The following is a 22,436-nucleotide window of genomic DNA, read 5'->3' on the forward strand; positions in this document are numbered from 1 at the left end:
TTTTTGGTGTCCTCATAGTTGGTCTGTGAAACCCCTTCTTCTGTATCCACAGGTTCAGAAGAAACACATATGAAATGTCACTAGCTGTAAAACAAAAAAAATTTATTTTACTCCTGTACAATCACCAGACACCTTTGTGAACATGAGAGGAGAAACAATCAGTCTCTGAGAGCTTGGTGAAAATGGAAGTGATGAGTTCCATCAAACTCATATAATATAAGTGACTAAAAAGCGATACTAACGTAAACACTCTATATGTGAAATGCATCATAAATAGGTGTTCTATGGATACAGTGCTTGAAAGTGTTTTTCCTGAATAACGTATGCGACATGGTCAGAGTTCATCGCTTTGCTGAAGGAATGCATTTAGTGGAAGGAATGCACTTGCTGCTGCCCTATTCGACTTCAAAGAAGAACAAGTTAAATCAGCAGCCAAAACAAAATGCTAACAGCAAGCACTAATGAAGCTGTTTCTCAATCACGCGAATACTGGTGTAATCACAAAACCATCTGACATCTGAGAAGATGCAAATGCATTTTAATTTCACTACCTGTATGTTTACTGTACTTTTTACTCAACCATGCGGAGTGAGAATCTTCTGATGACTGTGAGGCTGCCACCAAAAACTTGTCAACAGTGTTGTAGCAAAGTTTCCTTTCCCACAACAGCCACAAAGTGCAAGCTGCCTTGATATCACGCTAGACAGACAAGCTAGGTAAGAGGTAACTGAAAATCAAGAGGCTGATATTTCAAGCAAATTGACGTCAGAAAGACAGAAAAGTATCTTCATTGTTCTCAGGTGTTACAGATGCAGCAGGCCCTTAAACTGTGGTTTGAACTCAGTGGTTAAGTTTCTTCTTTTTCACTGAAGCTGTCGAATGAAAACAGATTTTGAGAGAAGAATTTGCTAAAATTGCAATTTCCCAGTGCAGCTGTGTGATAAATAATGTTTACCAAGGGTCAATTACCATATCAAGGCACATTACTAGCTGAAGTGCAGTTGTGTGGAATGAATAGGAGAGGAAAATGTTGAGAGGTTCACTCAAAGGTCTCTTCCATTAAGGATGAATGACTCATAAAAGACTGGCAGGATTATCGGTTCTGATTTCTGTTGCAGATTTTCTGTTTACGTCTGCTTTTGACACATTTCCATCCAAATCCAAATACAATGGCTGCTTGGGCTTTTATATGGATACCCTGATGTTAACCCTTCCTTTAAAATTGCAGATAAAAGATTAAGTCTGTTGGCAGGATTATAAAGTAAAAGTCTTTTGTTGAAATATTAAACTAGACAACAAACTGCGGTCCTTAGAGGTTTGTATAATCCTACCTGAGTGCCCTGTGTTCAGAGGCCTATATCTATATAAAAGATTGACAGAAAGGCCAAAACTGTTCAATTGGTGCATTCTTTCATGAACTCTTTCTACACCACCCAACCACAGAACAATGAAAGGCAAGCCCGTTGGCTTTAAGTATTGATAAGACAAGGCCATGACTTTGGGGTGATTGATTTGGGTTTGTTAAGAAAAGGTCATGTTTAATGACTCAAGGCGCAAGGCTCCGTGGCAGCCTTGATCTATTCCAATATTAGGTGAGTAAGGATCTGCTGCAACACAGTTTAATCAATGCAAACAAGGCATCAGTTAGTGTTCAGATATTCTGACACTGTAGGTGCTTGTGGTACAGATTCTCCCCTTTCCTGGATTTCCTGAACACTGGATTTGAGTTGAAGACAATCCCATTTATGCTCCAAAAGATAAAAGTAAGTGAGAAATCAGGCTTCATCAACTACTGCAAAAAAAAAAAAAAAAAAAAAAAAAAAACCCTGCAGAGCTCAGTGTTACCCAGCATGTCTCTTCACGTTGGACGAAAGAAAAAAAAAAGAAAATCTAATTCTTTGGTGGGAAACAATCAGACACAACTGAGAAAAAGTGGCCACTGTGTTAATCTGCATTCCAACAACCAGAAATTAAATAAACAACACCTATTTTGTTTCAATTATCATCCCTTGCAGGCTCTTGCTTTTAAATTGACTCAAATTTCTGTTGTCATTTAAGCGGAGTATGAGTACAAGAGAAGTTCTTTGATCAGAGTTTGGAGCCAAATCCTGAATTCACCAAAAAAAAAAATCCAATGAACGTGGCCCCCCAACTGAATGACATTCACATGTTATTAACACCTAGAGGATATCAGTAAATGCTCCTGAGCCCTTACCCATCAGAAAAGGTACATAAGAGCTGATGTAATAGCCTTTCTTTGGGGACCACTTTAGTCCTGTTGTGCACACACGGTGCAGAGGTACTTAAAGAGACTCATTTCAATTTCCTATTAACTGCCGATCCCCTGGCCTCTGTCCTCCACCTTCAAGTATATTGATTTGTCACAAGGGTAGGGCCCTACGACTACGCTCAAACTGAGCAGTCTGAGCAGACTCGGACTCTTTCAAACTTTTTTTTGGAGGGGGTGGAAATTTCATCCCACACTAAAGCGTATTCGTTTGTGAAGTGAAGTATGTCGTGAAAATATGTTAGTGTAGGCCATCCAACAACAATGGGGACTTTACTGAATTGTGGATCTACACCATCTCAGACTCAGACTGCCGTCTATGAACAACAGTCGAGACAGAACTGAAGAGTCAACTGGCCTGAAGACTTGATCAAATCGAAGATTGGCACAGTGAAATTTTTGCAATTACTTTTTTTCCTCACTGCTCTAATAATCTATCAATTACCAGTTTCTGCTGTTTGAAGATGTTGATATATATTTTAAAAAGGTTTGAGCACGTCTCTTAAAATTTTTAATGAACACCACCAGCGGAATGTCTTTAAAAATCTTTTATGTTTTTCTAATGCACAAACTATAGATTCATTGATTAAACTGATACATTCACCATTAAGGCAACGTGTTAGTGCCTGATTAGTTTCAACCAGGTCATTAGCATGGGATTCCTAGATGCTTGCTAACTGAGTAAGTTCATAAGCTAACAAGGCAAATTGTTTTTGAAATATGCACCAAGTCCTGTCTCATAAGTACAAAAAAAAAAAAAAGCGAGTCTAATTTTGGAGGTTATTTTAATGCTCCAGCAGAGGAGGCACACTAAAAATAATTTGTACAACGCAGCTCGTAACTTTAATAACTCAGTTTCGGACAGGTGGCTCATTGTGAGATCAGTCTGCAGTGTAAATTTGTTAATGAACGCTTTTGCCAGTTCAACATTTGTCAATTCTGTTGAGATTGTTTTCGCTTAGTAAATGTATCAATTCAACTTTGATTGCTTCACCTTGGCGTCCTTTAAGCAGGGTAAAATTGGCTCTTTCTGGATATTGGAAATGAAATAATATGTAAAATTACACACCTGCTTGAGATAAAAAAGACGTTTTTGTTCCAGTCTTGGTGGCTCGTCTGTGGGAGCCACACGAACATACCACAGACTTTCTATCATACCAGTGCTCTATTTATAAGTCTCCCCTTACACCAGTCCGAATCTCCGGGGAGGTCATTAATTTGCCTTTCTGCCAGTAGTATGCTCCACAAAAAGTCCATCAAAACTTGCAGGCTGCTTATCTATACAGCTACCACTGATATGCTAGAAATTATTGCCATGTGAATTTTCATTAGAAATAGGTAATTTCATTATACCCTCGTATTTTTGCTACTTGTGTTTTAGTTTCGGACAAAGTTAGATTATTGCACAGCAGTGATAGCATGTTAAACCTGACTGCTCTGGAAAATAGGACAAAGTCAACTTATTTTAGCAGCTCGGCCCACTGCCATGCTCTCACAGCATCTGCATAATGTTTGCCAGTGCTCCACATCGTTGAAATCGTTCATATTCAATACTGCGTTTCATTTCGAGTGCACCGTGATAAGATATGAGGGACTGAACAGGGTGGGTGAGCAGATGTTTTCCAGTGGAGATAAAGTGCTCTCTATACCTTGATAACCTCCTGCTTTGTGTGTGTGCCTGTTCATTTCTTGCCTGTGTCTCAGCATTTATCAGGGGGGACCATATCAGGTTGACCCCCCTGCATGAACTTATATCATGCTTTTCATCCCAGGCATACTGCCACGGTGCCTGAGACAGGTATTTAATGTACTGTCTTGTAGGGAGGAGGTTGTGCTTGCCCATCAGCAGCCATCCCTCCTCCTAGTTTCTGCATCACTAACTTATTTACAGCCATATCTCTGATGCTTTTTGCTGAGCTGTTGTGTATTTCCCTGAACTGGAAAGCCCCAGAGGTGTGAATAGTTTGTTTGAAGAAAGATACATCATTTGGTGGGATTTATACAGAGGGGAAGATGAGGAACACAAAAAGTATTTCACAGTGAGACAGCATATAAATATACAGAATAATTCCTGTCTCAGATCTCTGAGATTAAGGGAATATTGAATACATTGCTGGATGCAAATTGCATCCAAAAACATTCCAAACATGGGAATACGATAGAATTGAATCTAGTGGTCTTCAATAACAGCATGTGTATGTGAGCCTGATCAGTCTGTTATACAAGTTTATATTATATATATTATGTTAGTATGTTAATTTAATATGTATAAGATATATCATTTTTGATAAATAAACTATTTTAAACTCAAAAGTCAGCTTTTTTTTCTCCAAAGGCCTTTAAGTTGTTTCTTTTTTGTAAATACTGTAAAGTGAAGCAAACACTAAAGTTTGGATGTTGGCATGCACCATTTATGCAGTCTCATGATGACAGTTTCTTAAAAGTTTGAAGGAAACACTGCAGTTATGATGCTTTATCTTTAAAGAAGTGTCACACTGAGGTTCACTGCTATACAGTGGCAAAAAATAACCCAATTTTAGCAGTTTTTGAAGCATTTGACTTCAAAGAAAGCTTTCAGCCCTGGTGGAAGGTTTTCCAGTTTCAATGCGGTCGGACTCTTGTCGCCTTGACAGGCCGCTGGATACAAATGGCTCAGAGGGCTTTGACCATTTTAATATCTGCATGCAGGTATAGTGTACATTTACTCATTTATGATGCACGCCAACATTATTTTGAATGAGGAAATGGAAAATAAAAAGGTGATATCAATATACTAGTGAAACCATTTCCCTGAAAAAACTTTAATTGTATCTTTTTGAAATTTCCCAACCCGTGGGTAGAGTTATACAATCTGGACTCCTTCCTGAACATTTGAGATAAAGATCATACAGTAGACCCCAGTACTTGTTTTTCAGAGGAGCTAATGAGATATGAGGACTATTTGTCCTTGGATCATTCTTGGTAAGGATTCCATAAATTTTTTCTGCAATATAAAAAGCCATAATTCTCATGGGGACACATTAAAAATAATAAAGGGACCCCTATTGTCTAGAAATATGCACCCTTTACTGATTCACCGAGCAGAGAAACTGCTGTTCTTGAATAAACTCCCAAATTGCAAAAGGTTTCAAGTTACTTTAGTGCAAAACAAATACAATTAATGTAATGCTTAAAGGAGCAGGAAGTTGCCTGGAGTAAGTGTTGTTACATTTATAGAGCTAAATTAGATCAAAACTATGCTGTTTGTTCCCTTACAGATTTAAAGTTGCCGCATCAGGCACGGTAGTCTGCATTAATCTTTGATGAGATCAACACAGAAAATATGGCACACTTCCCACTCTCATCTGTTATTCTTGACGTTGGTTCGGGCTACTGTGGCCTGAAACAGAGAGGTAAACTCTGTGATGATTCTGAGTTCAGTCTGATATTTAGGCAGGAAAAGGAAATAAAGTCTGTCATATCCTTTTTTTCTGCAGGTATTCTGTTGCGGTTTAGATTTATTTGAAGAGGTGATTCAGCCTTGCTGGTTTGACATGCTGGATGATTAAAAAAAAAAGTGCAAATTTTTGCTCTTCACATCAACAACACTTTTTATTTTAATCTCGGTTACTCAGAGCAACACTTCACATTACACCCTGGAATTGAATGTTACTTGGACTTTTAGTGTGTCTTTGCGGTCACAACAACTAGGCACCTGTAGTCTCTCTGTCTCTCTCTATTTGTGTCTAATCCTCTCGATAAATTGAGCCCTTCTGCCTCCCTAAGATTCCTCAGTCCTCCATGGAACTGACTTAATGGCTTACCCAGTAGTGACGTTAGAAACTGCCTGATCAAAGCTTGCTGGGAAGACTAATGAATACAACGTGCTGCCTTTGACAAACAGTTATTTTCTGCGATAGGCATCCTTTCGCATAATCAGTACAATTTGTACTATTTGTGCACAGCTAACTGGTCAAGACACAACAAGATACGTTTTACCTTTGGACAAATTTCAATGCAAATTGAAATTCAAATCCAAATTCAAATGCAAAAGGTATCTTCTGAAATGAGGAAACTGACAGAGATGTCAAAAAAAAAAAAAAAAAACTTAAGTGAGCTGACTGAAGGTTTATTTTACGTTACATCTCTTGATACTTTTCTAGCTGTAATAGCGCTTGGCTCAAATATTGACTTCATGGGAAACCTCTCCATTGTGTGTCTATTTATCCCACATAGTGTAGCCTAGCTCAGCAAAATTTTCCACTTTGAATGAAAGATGAGGGAAAAGGAAACACAGGCTCATTTGCTCACTTATATGGACTGGCATCCGCTCGGACAACAAGTTATTTTGAGCGACTGAATTTTTTATATAGTGAAATAATGAAATAATCTGAAATAGTGAAAGTCAAAGGCAAAAACAAAACATACTGACCATTTTTGAGTTTATTAGTCAAACATAAAAAGACAGAACATATGGAACATAGAAACAATTTGTACTATAACGCGTTTGGATACACAGTGTCATTTGTGTTAAAATCGGCCTTTGTTAACTTTTGAGGTTGAGTCGCTTAAAATTTGATGACAACATAATCTATTTCCTCCATTTCGTGACTCCTTAGAAGCAAAATCATGATTACTTGACAACTCATTTTTTATTCTAAAGCTGTTCAAGCTGGCTAAGAGTCTCTCCTTCACTTAATTTATGCTTTACGTTGTTTCACCTGCCTTGAACCTGAAGTAGAACAAGTAGCGAAAAGGGACATAAGGAAGGAGATGAAAGATGTGATGTGCCCTTTATAAATGAAGCGCTTCCTTGCAGTTCACATGCTTATCTGAATTACCTGATACTATAGACTATTATGTTTTTATCCATTCTAGATAAATGTTATGTCATTCTTAGATCCATAGTTATTTATGATGTCCATCTTTCGATATAAATGGATGGTATCAATTGAAAGAAAACATCTTTTACCGTTAACTTGCATTGCTGTCTTTGTATTTCTCTGACACGGCCACCGGGATGTGCGTGTTTGAAATGTGAATGATGATTGCTCGGCCTGTGTTGGCAATCAAAATTACCCATTACAAAAAAGAAGTACCAAAATGGACATGATGCAGAGCGTCTCTGGGGCCAGTGAGGGCAGGGAGAAAAAAAGAGCGTGAATGCGTTCACTCAGAATTGAAAAGCACATCCATGCAAATAGATTCGGTCAAATAAATTTTGGTCTTGGATCCACGTATCAAAATGACAGCAAATATAACACTACACTATGAAAATGGGTTAAATGTCCATCGGCATGTGCACTCTGTAAACTTTAGCGGTGCTGCACTGCTCACATTTTCATTCATGCCATTAGAGAAGAAATATTTTCCAGAGAATTTTGTTAGAAAAAATAAAAAAAAAATTCACTGCACAATTCATCAGTTCACCAAGATTGAAGAGAGAGACAGATAGAGAGCCCTCCATTTATAGTTAGACGGAAACTAATAATCCACTTAGACTGATACAGCTGAGGTGCAGCTCTTATTCTACCATGCTAACATTAGTCAATTACCATTTCACACGAAATTTCATGATCATCCATCTAATGGTTGCTGAGATATTTCCCTTGAATCATGGTGTTAGAGCGAATTGGGTCATTGGGTGAGGGCGGGGCACATCCTGGACAATTCAGCAGTCTATCACAGCACCAACATATATACAGAGACAACCAATTGCACTTCCATCACAGACACATTTCTGATCAGCAGGCTGTTGAGTCAGTGATTTGCAGTCCGTGTTGGTACGAAACAAGACTTGTTTGCCACCAGCGTAAAGTTTGCCTTAATCTCAAACACTGAATGTATGCACAGATTGACTTTTCATTTTTGTTTTGCCCTCTGAAAGCCTTTATGTAAAATAATACTTAATGCATTCAAATGCAGGCCATGGGTTAGTTATGCTAAGAGAAGTACCATTTTTCGCCCCGCGCTGCCATATATTTCAATGCAGAAATATAATAATCTCAGATAAAATTCACTCTTATTATGCAAAGAGAAATGAAACTGGTTACATAAGCCACATCTGAAATGAAATACTGTAAATGAGTCTATCTAAACATGTAGGAGATAAGTTTCTTTATTTAGAAGCTGATTTCCCATCAGGTTAGAGTGTACGCCCAGGAAAATATGATTTGTTGTGAACTCATTACTTTTAATTACCTCCATCTCCTTGCTGTTATCACCGCATTTGTCGATAACACTGCTGTCTGTCAACAAATGTTTGTGCCCCGCTGATAATGTTTATGGTTAGGGCCAACAAACTACAGGCTCAGACACAAAAGCGTTAATGAACTGGCTCGGGCCAGATTTCTCTAAGGTCATAAATCAATGACAAAGAAGCAAGAATGAGTCATACAATGATATAAAGAAGTTGTGAACTGGCCTAGAGGAGAAAAATACAAAAACAAAAAACAGTCAGCGCCGCAGCGTCTTTGGATGCGGCTGGTGAAGCTCCATCCAACAAAACTGGCAGTGCTCATTGGTGTGAAACATCAAACATAAATTTAATGTAAAGTTCTTCAAGAATTTATGACTAGCTTGTGGGAACAACAGGCCCTTCAATATACAGTAGAAGCTTTGCAGGCCAATGATCTCATGATGTTTAAGACACATTCAAGATTGAGTTAAATCAATGAATAAAGTATTAATCTGTTACAGTGCGTAGAAATATTAAAACCATTCATATCCCAAGGCCCTGCTGAGAATATCCCCTAGTCCCTTCAATGAGTAGAAAATATCTGTCGTCTGTGAAGGAGACAGAGGAGGGCACCAGCTCAGGGATGCTACATACTAAAGAGATATCCTTTGTGTTAACACCAAATACATCCAGACATTTCAATATAGTGTCCGTTTATTAATCATGTGTTGTGAATCTTCCAGACATCTCGCACATGGGGCTGGCTTTTCATAGTTTAGAGATATTTGAAATACCCTTGCTTCAGAAAGAGAGGGACTTTTAAGTCCACATATGAAAAGTTTTATTTATTTATTTGTTTTTCCATGTTTGCTCTTGTTAATGCTGACTCAGAATAATAAACGGGCAGATCAGGCAAAAGTTGGCATTGACTGCTGATTTCACAAATTCTTTTCAATTTCGCGGTAAACAAGTGAATTACTGTTCGTGAAGCTATTCATTAATCAAAAATGTTCAAATATCACAACATTTCAACCTTTAGACAGGATCATCTGCATGCTTAACGCCTTTAATAATTCAGTTTCTAATGAGATAATTAATCACAGTTGGCGCTGACCAAATTAATGATTGCCACACCTTGGCAAATTGAATAACAGAAGCTGTGCGGAAACAGCATGCATTGGCTGCAGAAAAGGTACAAAACAATAGGTGCCATGGCCCATCACATATTGAACGACAACATTATTTTTAGGTTTGGTTTGTTTCTGCCACAGCAAAGTATGACAAATAAAATTCCCATTTGCAACGAAAAGGTCGAATGGAAGGGAAGAGCCTACAACTGAGAATAGGAAAATAAATTTTTATCTCGTATTTCCTGTGTACTCTGCACAGATTTATGCAGACTATAATAGAGAAATGGCTTCTGGCTACCGGTCTGCCTTGTCTTGGGTTGTGCATATGCAAGCGAGTGCACATTTGAATAAACAAAGGATAAAAAAATGCTCATTCAGACTGCTTTGTACATCATATACACGTTTTTGCACTTGGGTGGGATGCCAGGTGTTCCAGTTCCAGGTGAATGTGGGAACGTCTGGTGCTGGTATGCAAGGCCAGTCAGTGAAACACAGGGAAATTAAATTTAGCTTACACAGCATTGCCAAATCAATTCGGCTGGAATTCCTAAAACATGTAAATGCGTTGTTCTCCATGAAATATTAAGGTTAACTAAAGGCAAACATATTTCACTTCTGCTGCTGAAAGGAAACGTACATTCACAGCCCTCTTCCCAATCAGGGAAAAAAAATAAATAAATAAAATCATTTCACATTTCTGTCAACAAAATGAATGAGGCTCATTTGTCTCAAAGATAGTTATTGAAACACATATAACCCTAACACCGAACTACATCAATGTTGTAAAAAAAAACAAAACAAAAAAAACTAACTAAACAACAAGCAGAAACTGTTTGAAATGTTTGAATTTGGGGTATTTGATATTATAAATATGAGCAGCACTCACTTTTTTAAAATAAAGTTCCTAATTCTTATAGTAATATTTACTAAATTGAATTTATTGTTCCTGCTTATACAAATGAGATTCTTTTTCTTTATTTGCTTTAATTTATTTCCTGTTTTTAATTTGTCATCATGGAAAGTATTCAGACTCAATTATTCTAACTGCCCTGGGAATATTGTTTTAGTAGGTAGCAAAGCGGGAGAAATTTCAGACATAACGCTGTTGATGTCTGAAATGGACAGTGGACATTTACTGTGGAGTGAAGCTTGGAGGACTGCCAAAGTGTTTTAGCACAGCTTTTAATGTCTCTGCTTTACGGCCATCCTTTGAGAACAATAACTGCATTTGTTGACAGTTACGTCTGACACTCTCTGTCCGTCTGGGCCTTTAGAGTCTGCTGAATCAGAATTTTATTAAGAAGGTAAAAGTTTTGGGATCTGATGGCCGGCTACTCTGCTGACTGTGGGGAAGGTTTGTTCAGTTTTGCTTAAGTTACCTTTATGTTGATTGGACTTATTTTTATTGTTACGCTGGCGCACTGGCTGCCCTGTACCCAATTAAAGTGTAAAAGCAGGACATATAAAAAGCAAGAAGTGTAAAAAGGAAAGTGGAATGAGTGAACACATTAGTTCATTGAAGAACAAACTGCCTTGCCTCTGTAGTCAGCACAGAGCCAACACAGTGAGATATTCTACCATGGTTAAACCTAAGCAACCAGGATCAATGATTACAGCCTGGATATTTCAGCCCTTACACTAAAATGTGCACATTAATGATCAGTGATTGCATTTCAGCAATCAATACATAGATTCATCTGATTCATCTCTGTCTCAACAGCAATATTCAGACAATGGGGGGGTACCTGCGTTTTTTCCAAAAGCAATCCTGATTCATGTCCAACAGTAACTAGTCCTGATCTAATCCATTACAGAGGAAATACTAGGGATTCTTGCAGCGGGCTATGAGGAGGGAATGGAAAACAAGAACTTGCCACCTGTGGTACTTTGTGGAGAGGCAGCGGCAGTGTTTGATTTTAGGGCTCTGGCATCTGCATGGCACTCGCATTGTTCTCTTCATTGTTCAGGGATCTCAGCATATTGATCTTGGTAACAATGAGTGGAGAACTCTCAATGTGCTTTGTGACTCAGCAGATCAGATTGTTAGTCACATGGTCAAGCCATGCTGTAGAGAAAGCAACCCTGCCTTCTTTTTTTACTTGGCAGAATTGAGGTGCCTTAATGACAACAACACTTACAGCGCTGAGCGGCTGAAAATAGGAAAGCACATAAAAATTGTCTCCAACACAATGGTTTGATTAATCAGTATGCCAAGAGAAGAATAGTTTAATTCATCACTGGGTGAGAAAGGAAATGTACACCGTGGGGACTCGCTGACTGGAGATTTGACGTTAGATAACATCCAGTTTAAATTTCAGGCGCGTCTTACTTGCATGGCGAAGACTGTGGTGTATCTGAAGGTGTTGCTGAGGGACTGCACAGAAAACTAACAACTCTTACCTCTGACTGAACACAGAAAAACTCGCATAAAACTGATTGGTGATTTCGAAGCTACAGCACTTTTACTGGGGTTACTTAACAGTTAAAAAAACTGACAAAAATCAAATAGGCAGACTGTTCACCAAGTTTCGGCAGCTATCCCTCTCAGGCTCAATTTACCAATCGAACAAAGTACTTTGTTTTTAAACCCTGGTGCCATGATTTTATACAGATGTATACAAAAATTGGCCTCTTGTTTCTAGTGGAGGACAAGTTGTTTTTTTTTTTTTTTTTATCCTTCTGCAGATGAAGGGGTGACTGTTGTCAGACATTAGCATTCAATGAATTTCTAAGACCCCAAGGAGACACACGATGCACTTTGATTATTAATATTAAATATTAACATAAATTTTGTTTGTTTACAAGGAGCCTCCAAAGGGCACCTTTAACACTAACTCAGGAAATAAGCATGATAGGAGGGGATGACGTATAAAGAGAAAATAAAGAGCAGGACACCAGCTCTATCGTTGGTAAAATCGATGGCTGAAAAGCAAAACCTATTTGTAGAATTTTCTGATTGGAGGATTTCACTGTGGACAATGAGAACAAGAGAGGCTGGTCATATTCTGTCTATCTGCGAAAAAGGAGTGCATTTTTCAGATGAGAGGTTTTACCTTTCGGCCATAGATATGCTCCATGAAGCAAGGAAATTACGCATATCTAGTTAGCAGTTCCTGCTAAGATTGCAGCCATACAAATAGGAACAAATAAGCAAGCCATGTGAGTAACACAGCTTGCTTTGCATTTTTAATTTTTTGTGCAATTTTCTTCACTTGTGATGTTCACTTGCTGTAGGTATTTTAAGTCCCTGGAGGGAACCTCCCAGAAGGATTAATGAAGCTTGTCTGTCAAGAGATGCAAAGCTAACCCCAACCCAAAGTTATGATTCAACAGCTGCAGTTCAAAGAAGCATTTTAGTGATAAACAGTTTAAGCTGCTGAAATAGATGCACTGTAAAACATCATTCAACTATGCCTTAATTAAAGTTTTGAGCTTATAATTCGTTCATCAAGATGAAACAAACACATCATCACAGCAATAGACTCACAACATGCAAGTTCACAAGTAACCTTTTTTTTTTTCAATTTTGATGGCTCAAATATATACTGCAGCCTCATTTGCAGATAATATTTACTTTACATTTCTAGAGACCGGATTTTTCTCCTCCAGCAAACAGTGGAGACGTATAATATTTCTGTACAGTTCTAATGAGCATCATTACTCCTGCATTGATGCAGTGCCAAATGAGCTCATTGAATTTTTAAGAAGGCCCCAGTTATTTAAAGCAAGTGATTTGAACATTAAATCAGCATCAAAAATCAGCTCACATCACAGCAATTAAACATATTTCCAAAGCCCATTAGCAATTAAATGGATAGTTCTAGGGTGAAGGAGGGCAGATTAAAATAGTTCTTCAAACTTCGGTGGGGGTAGGGGGCGGGGTATATTGTATTGGTATACTCTGGTGAAGTAATTAGGTCACAAAGAGCTCACATCATAGGACAGGAAGCTCAGCTGCCATAGTCTCAGCCAGAACAGATGGCAACTGTACACAGCTTCACTAAAATGGAGCCACAAGAACATTTTTAAACAACCTACTGAGATCTTTACCACTGAATCTGGCTGTAAGTATGCCAAGCTTTCCTAAAATCAGTTGCACAGTACAGTTTTCATATCTCAAAGCCCTGCCAAGATAGTCTCTCTTTGCTTTGCTGAAGAAGGCACATTCTCGTTCTTTTTTTTTTGTTTGTTTGTTTTTGTTTTTTTTACACACAACACATAGCATCTTTACTTTTCTCCTTATCCCCGTTTCTTTTTGATTCTCTAGAGGGAGATCGGATGGGGCCCTGGCTGAGGAATTACATTTTTTGAGTCATTGCTAAGAAGCAACTGTGTTTTATTAGAGAAAGCACACTGTTCGGGACTACAGCTGTAGTCCAGTGAGCAAGAAATCTCCCCAACACAAACATGATAAGCTCTGCCTGTCATGGCTCTTGACAGAATGCTGAAATTGTGTGATTGTTACAGCTTTGAAAATCCCTCAGGTGAAAAATACAACATAGGGTACCTTCACTGCTGCACCCACTTCCTTGGCAGATATGAGACCAGACATACTGCAGCAGCAGCACAATACGCGACAACAGAAAAATAAAAAAAAATAAAAAAGAGAGAGGTAAAACACTGACCTAAAAATCATTGCAAAAAGAAAAACCACAAAAAATTATTTTAAAATCAGCTTTTATTTGTTGCCCTGTCTCTAGACAGGAGATGCCAGGGAGCTTTTTATAGAAATGTTACATTAGATTTGATTCCAAAGGGCATTGTGCACTCTCAAAATTAACACATATAGATGCAACACAGAAGCTGTGGAGAAAACTATAGGTGAATATTTTTTAAAGACTTATTTTATATTTCTTGCTGTGTGCTCAAAAATTTGAAAATAGGACCTTGTTAACGCCTTCCAAATACCTTTGAACAACACTTACATTTCAGTTTGCTATGTGCCGCCTCTTGACGTCAACTGGTTCACACCTTTGCTGCTTCTAAAGGGGTGGAAAAACACAGTTGTACAGAGAGCAGCTCTGCCTACCATCAAAGTAGACCAAAAAAAAAAAAAAAAAGCAAACTTAGAGGTCAGGTGTACACCAGCTTGCTGTAACTGCCAGGTTATCACCACCAGGCATCACAATGTCAGACGACAGCACAAGGTGCAGACTCAAGGTCTGACTAAGACCTTGTCTATGTCTTGAAGATTATTTCAGACCAGGACCACATGCAGGAAGCATGTCAGTGCTCAGAGTTCATGAATCAACGCAATTCTCACAAACTCAAGACAACCAATGTACGAGGGTGGCGGGGACACTGCACCTTGATGATCTGGGGCTACCAAGAAGCTGTCAGTGCAGGAGGCCAACATGCAACATGCACGTGATCCGTTCCTCACATCCAGATCGCACCTGTCTGCCTCGTCTGTTTTTTGAAATAAATCAAGTTAACAAGGATTGCCTTGTGATTGGCATGGTTACCGCATCACAGGATATTACCTATAAAACAAAGCCTGCACTGAAGTACAGTCAATGCCCAGTGTGTGCGTGTATGGATCTCGGATATCTGATATCTTATTAAATCAGGTATTTACAAGTGCCTTGCTGGCTTCCCTCGGTTCAGACTTCATCCGGTGGATTCTGTTGGCACGGGGGTACATGAGTTGTTAGGAGCTGGAGGTCATGGGTAAAGACTGAATAGCTGTGCTTTAAACACATGCTGTGGGGTGCCAGCAGAGACAGGATCAGTGTGGCGCTACAGCTGGCCACATCAAAGGCCTCAGCTGTGTGAGGAGAGAGAGAAGTAGGCATGGTATCACCTCCACAGAGGTCTGTGCGCAGTTAGTGGAGCAAATATTGGTAAGGTAGCACTGCTCGCGGATAACGTTTACAGGATACGGGTACCGTGTAAAGCTTTCTCCCAAAATTCCGCATTTCGGCATTCAGATCTACAAAGAGCAGACGCGGAAAGTCACATGTCTCCTAAGCTGCAATAACAGAATTTTGTCATAACACACTGCAGGTTTCAAAGTGTCATATTCAGCTTATCCACACATCCCTTCCTCTTGGTCGGCTCATAGGTGACAGTATTTGTCAAAATCCCCAAGGCTGCTGAACTGAGGTGCCATGACAAACAGCATTTGGAAAGGATGAGCCACATTTCCTTCATGTGTCAGTCATCATGAAAAAGCTCAGTAAAAGTCAACAGTTTGGAGCTTTTAATTTATCTTTGCAAAGAAATAATTATTGCATTACAATTTTATTAGGATTATATGTCAAACAGATAATGACTATTGGCTTTAGCGAACGGCAAATGAGTCACATGAATATAAAAACTAAGCAATAATCCAAAGCAGCCCCGCACCCCCTCCGCCCCAATCATTTGTAAGCTTGCACTTTTGTCTGTGAATTTCTTTCAGTGCTTTGTGTTTTTACTTGGCCTGAGGAAAAGTAGTTGGCTTAAATATCAGGATGGTTCATGCACATTACAGGATGTTCACCCACTGCCTCAAGTCTGCAGTCAAAATTCTATTCTGTTTTAAGACTCTGCCTTCAACATCAACTGCCTGAATTTATCAGCCCTTGGGAATCGACAGGGGGCAAAAAAACCCCAAAACAAAACACATTAGCATGAAAAAAGAAACAAGATAAAAACTAAAATGTGTCCATATTTGAAGTTAAAGCATGAAACGCATTATTGAATGTCATAAAATCTGGTCAGTTGACTTCCAAACTGTGCAGCACAAAACCCATAGAGTGGGATGATCACAGAAGCTACGGCAGCTGTAAATCTGAAATAACTTGAGCAAGCAAAAGTTGAGATTATCAACTAAGAAATTCCTGCAGGAGACAGCTTTTGAAAGACTTCAGTGGTGAAACTAAGAGCAGAGGGAGTTAAACCGTTTAGAAGACCCACATGTGAAGACGAGCAGAACTCTTGCAGTCAAAAGCTCAATCTGCTTTTACGTGTCAGTCTAGAGCTTTCATCTAAAGAATATTGTGATTTCACCAAGTGATCATCTTAGGCAGTTTCCATAAAATTCACTTTCTTTGGATTCATTTACATTCATTTCAGCTCTACCTTGATTCAAACGGTTAAGCACATTGAGGTTAAACGAAATGTATAGTTTTCTCTTTTAGAATAATAGCTTTGTGAAAATCTGACAGGAACATTAGGTATTAATTCAGCTCTTGAGGCAGATTGCCTTGTTCTTATATGTTTTTCCAACACCAAATAAAATCTCACATTTTCCCTGAGACAAGTGTGAATTCATGAACAGATTAGTGTTGCTTGACTGGTGTGGAAAATACTTCTCAGGAGGTATTGTAGCTAAGCCTGTGATCATAAAGGCTATTTAAAGCAACAGCATGCCAACTGTAGAGGAAGAATAACCACCAGGGAGCAGTTGAGAGATTTCAGCAGATGTTAGGTGTCATATTATAATCATGTATTTGTACATAAAAGTGTAAGAAATATTCCTTCCTGTATTTATAATTAATTTACATAAAGCCTATTATTTATTCATTTCCCCCATGTGTAACCAGATTTCTGTTTCCTCCGTTTTCCCAGATCCCTCAGGTGAGCTACGCTTCCACGGCTCCAGAGCTGAGCGATAACACCCGCTACGACTTCTTCTCTCGGGTGGTGCCCCCGGACACCTACCAGGCCCAGGCCATGGTGGACATAGTCAAAGCCATGCGCTGGAACTATGTCTCCACCGTGGCTTCGGAGGGAAACTACGGGGAGAGCGGCGTGGACGCATTTATCCAAAAGTCTCGAGAGGATGGTGAGCCTATTCAGGCAGATGTTCAAAGTATTTTACACAATGGAAGTGTTGTGATGAGCACTCAGAGTGTCTCCCTGAGAGTGGACGAGCAATTCTTAAATTTGTATGTTTTTTTTTTTTTTGAACACCTTATAAGCAAATTCATTTAAAAAAAAAAACAACAAAGAAGCTGGGGGTAAAAAGTTATTCATCTCTATGCTTATAATGCTCTATTTTAGTTAACCTGAGGACTGTTATTTGCTGCTAAAAGATATTTTTTTTTTTTATTTTGAACTGTGCCTCCTTTTAAATTTGACAAACGCAAAGAACTAGAATATAAATAGCTTTTTTTTTTTCTTACATCATCTTAGCAAAATAAGGCAGTAGCACGATTTAGATACTGCAGTACCCTCATATGGAGGGTACTTCTGTCTGTCCAACCATAAAAACAACACTAAGTCATTCTAGCAAAATGAATATACATGTAAGAGCAAAATGCCTTCTCCTTTTTTGGGGGGGACAGTCACACTGCAGAGCTAAAAATGGAAAGAAAAAAAAACAAAAAACAAAACTACAGTTTAAATGTTTCATTGAATCCTTTTTGTAGTATCCTGTGTGGTAGAAACGGGCCCTAAGGTAACATGCCTCTGTTGCACTCTAAAGATAACCTACACTTGCCTTCTAGGAAGTAAAAGACATTCTTTGCCTCTTCACAATTTGGCTATGTTACCGACAAATGCGCTTATTGGCTGGAAAACAGAGACTGCACTATTTGATGGCTTAAATCTGAATGCTTTGCCTCTTATTCGTTTTTAAAGTCTCTTCTGTCAAATCAGGGGAATAGCTGCTACGTGGGTGCATTCAATGTCCAAATTCTTTATTTGCCCCACAGTTGACGAACTTAATTTGAATTTTAAATATTGAGAAGCAGTGAAAGTCTAAAGGTGAGACTGCAGAGCTTGCCCAGACATTGTAGGGTGTTGGTGATACAGTCATTGTGACACAGGAAGCTGCCAGTACACAGTCCATCTGGCCCCTGACCCTTTCTGAAGCTAAACGTAATCACTGCCGATGTGCCCAGGACTCATTGTGCCACTGTGTCCCTTTCTTTAATGCCAGCTCTAAGCTGCTGCCCATCATCAGTCATCCTGGGTTGGCACCAGCAGCGAGTTGATCTTGTAGAGTCTCCCAGTCTTTCCAGCCCAGCTGCCCAACAACTCATACAAACCAGACTTAAAAACCAATATGATGCTGCACTCTGATAAATTTTTCTCTGAAAAAAACAAAAAAAAAAACAAAACTCTTTTTCATTTTTTTTTAAGCAATGACCGTCCGAGTCAGCATTATTTAAATATTTTTGCAATGTGCTTTTGAAAACCCATCAGTTCTTCCTATAGAACAGAAAGAGCTGAAATCATGTTGAGGCTGGAATCATCCTCTGAATTGGTGGGAATCAGTCATTGTCTGATTGATTGATTGACCCACTAACTGCTATGCACCTGGTTTAAAGAGGTGAAACCCAAGTCATCTGTATTTTGGCTTCACTGAATCAGACAGTGTGCTTTTATGCATTGCAAAATGTTTCTACAGGAAATACATACAAGTTCATGCAAAGCTTATCATCGTTGAAAGCTTGAATGAACTCTCAATCAGTTGAGTCACACCGGAAGATGACAAGCCACTGTTAGGAGGGACCCCAGGGAGAGCCACTGCTAGTGGCTCAAGCTACAAAATGCTTGAATAAAAGAAATGATGACAGGTTTCGTTAGGCATTAATGTTAGAAAGTAGTTAATCCATGATGATGATAAATGCATTGGTTTTTTTCCCCCCATTTTTAAGGGGGAACTCTGAAGGGTACCTTTCATAGTTTGAACTCAAACCACTGAATGCGGATGTGTCTGGACCTGCTGTTTTTCTTGTGCAGGAAATGTCTCACTGGGAGTCGGGTGGGGGTGACACCAAATTCATTTCTCCTCCACACTCACTACAACCTCTCATTACATCAAGCCCTCACTGAGTCATGAATGCTTAAAGCCTTGCAAACATCAATTTCCTGCTCCAGATAGTTCAGTCTTTCCAAGGGCTTTTTCTGAATTTAGTGATATCATGTCACTGACTCATATACCTGCTGGGGTCACTGCTTAATTAAAAAGGTTTTATAAGGCTCAAAGGAGAGCAGCAACATGCTTGTTGCATTATGTAGGTGAGGAGAGGATTTTCTAATTAGTACAGTGGTTTGGGTGATGTGTTATGTTGGGATTAAATCTGGGTGTTCGGGACCTTATGAAACTGCAAATAAAATAATCGGTTTAGAAAGCATTCTGAAAAGAGATAATATAAAACAGCAGTTGTTTGCAGCTACATGTTGCTGTGAAGAATCCAATCTTACATCTTTCAGGCCACATTCAAAATGGTTTTATCAATATTTAATGTTATATTCAACACTCTAATATTCATCTGTCATGATTTAATGACTAACCACTAGCAAACTGCTGCAGGAAAAAGAGATCCTTGCAATATGTACAGTTGTGGTCAAAAGTTTACATACACTTGTAAAAGAACATAATGTCATGGCTCTCTTGAGTTTCCAGTTATTTGTACAACTCTGATAGAGCTATTGGAACAGATACTTCTTTGTCACAAAAAACATTCTTGAAATTTGGTTCTTTCATGACTTTATTATGGGTTAACAGAAAAAGTGACAAAATCTGCTGGGTCAAAAATATACATAAACAAACATACATTTTGGTGACTTAGAAAGTTGTGTCATTGAAATGAGCTTCATAGCATGGCCTCTTAACTTCTTGTGAGTCATTATGAGTGACTACTGCTTGGGCGCAGTAGGGTGTTCCAACAGGATAATGACCACAAACACACATCAAAAGTGGTAATGGAATGGCTAAATCAGGCTAGAATTAGGGTTTTAGAATGGCCTTCCCAAAGTCCTGACTTAAACCCCATTGAGAGCATGTGGACAATGCTGAAGAAACAAGTCCATGTCAGAAAGCCATCAAATTTAACTGACCTGCACCAATTCTGTCAAGAGGAGTAGTTAAAGATTCAACCAGAAGCTTGCCAGAAGCTTGTGGATGGCTACCAAAAGCGCCTAATTAAAGTGAAAATGGCCAAGGGACATGTAACCAAATATTAGCACTGCTGTATGTGTATTTTTGACCCAGCAGATTTGATCACTTTTTCTGTCTACAAGTGTATGTAAACTTTTGACTTTTGACTTTTAACTGTATCTATGACAAGCACTGTTTTCATTGAAGCATGATTAAAAATAGTCAATATTCGTAATAGCTGCATAATTTGCTAAAGTGATAATAAGGAAACAAATAAGGGAAGAACCAGTTCAGAGCTTCAGTTAGTCGGTGCAGCGAGATCACATTCTTTCAAAACTGCATGTACATCTGCATGTGTCTTCTTATCCTGTATAATATCAGTCTGAGGTCAGATATCTGAGATGGAAATTTCCATAAGATGCTGAAATTTGCTCTTTCCAGTTTTAATTTGAAACTGCATTAAAGTGCATTAAAAATAAGTCTTTTTAATTTTTTCCCGATGCAATAACAGCAGCAGAGTGCTGTGATCCGGGTCACTTGTGGAAGTACAGTAGTTCAGCTCTTGGATCTATTTCCGTGATAGCTCAGCTTAAACATGTAAATTATACCAGTCCAATCGCTGCCAGGTCTGATGAACTATTCTGATGACACACGAAAAAGCCTCTCGTTTTGAATACCTCAGCACAGAAGGTCAAGTGTTTGTAGACATTTGAGATGTTTTCTTAAAGCTGCTGTATTTATTCAGGGAACTCAAGTTGGTGCAATCAGTTTTGACCAGAGTCTTGTCATTCTGTTGCTTTAACCTGTTGGCAGTAAATGACAGTATGTCAAGTTTAAAAAAAAAAAAAAAAAAAAAATGGTGCAGGCAACAGCATTGCAGAGAGACAAACACTGCGCCCTTTTCCCTGCTTTTCAACTCGAAAACAAGAATTTTGAAACAAAAGTCTCTCAAGATTTTTGATTAACAAAACATCTAGTTGCATGCAGAAATACTGTTTGGTTCCCGCATCCTTCCTTCCAGTTCAGCCATTGATTGATTACGGGAGCGAGACACAAAAGATAAATAGGCACGCTCTGTCAAAATCAAAGCCACAGGTATTTGGCTGCTAAATGGGATGCGCAGTTGTCTGTTCACATAATAAAACAGCCAGATCAGAACTGGCCAAATGTTCTATCTCATTAACCAGCCAAAGGCCATACTGAGCAGCAGTCTCGCCCACCTAATGTCACTATGGCCCTGTTTGCACCACACTGCTTTGTGTGGAGGAAGCTGATTTTAGCTTTGGCTGCCAGAGAGTGGGAAAACATGTAATAGACTGTCTAGTTTTATTGAATAAAATTACACATTTATGTCTTTTTTTGTTATATCTCTGCTGGTCGTGGACTGTAAATTGTAATCGGTGATATCATGCAAACAAACCAACTCCTCTGCTACAATCATTTTCAGCGCAGCTCATTATTGTGTAGCGTAATGTGTACACTGTTCATCTAAGGTTGGGTGTAATTTAGTTACAAACCCTGCAATGACAAAACAAAGCAGAAGTGAGACATGCTTCTTTCAACAAAATTGTAAATACCAAAATGAAGACATTGTCAGTGAATTTCACCACAACACCCTGCAGACCAGCTTTATGGACAATGCTATCTTTACAGCAAATGAATGAATCAGTTCATTGCTTCAGTTTAAGGCTATCTGGTGGACAAATGTAAACATTTCATCCATAATGTCACATGACAAACAGAATAACCAAAATATCCCAAAGAGTCCAGCCATTCCAAAATATATATATATATATATTTAGTTTTGTCCATTTTCTTGGCAAAAGGGAATAGAAATAATATCATTCAAATTGACTTTTCAAATGAGTACAGACCAAAAGTTTCAGGCAACTTTCTGTTTTCTATACAACTTGTTTTTAAAGACTTGGTCTACGTTGGTATGCAGCAGAGGGGTTGTGGTGTAGTTCCTGAGGTGTAAGTCAGTTGTAAAATGACAAAGGTCTTGCTGGCTAGAAAATCTGATATCATTTGATCCCAGTTTCCTGA

The 22,436-nt window shown here is 38.7% G+C and overlaps 1 protein-coding gene across 1 annotated transcript in view; it reads left to right on the forward strand.

Annotated features, from left to right (window-relative positions):
* LOC115046000 (metabotropic glutamate receptor 4-like) overlaps positions 1–22,436 on the forward strand; it is a 155,803-nt gene that overhangs the window by 87,150 nt on the left and 46,217 nt on the right. Inside the window, exon 3 of the mRNA XM_029506043.1 lies at positions 17,129–17,345. Within this exon, the coding sequence (XP_029361903.1) occupies positions 17,129–17,345 (217 nt within the window). The remainder of the gene's footprint in view (positions 1–17,128; positions 17,346–22,436) is intronic.

The sequence above is a fragment of the Echeneis naucrates genome, chromosome 7 (assembly GCF_900963305.1).
Source record: "Echeneis naucrates chromosome 7, fEcheNa1.1, whole genome shotgun sequence".
NCBI lineage: Eukaryota > Metazoa > Chordata > Actinopteri > Carangiformes > Echeneidae > Echeneis > Echeneis naucrates.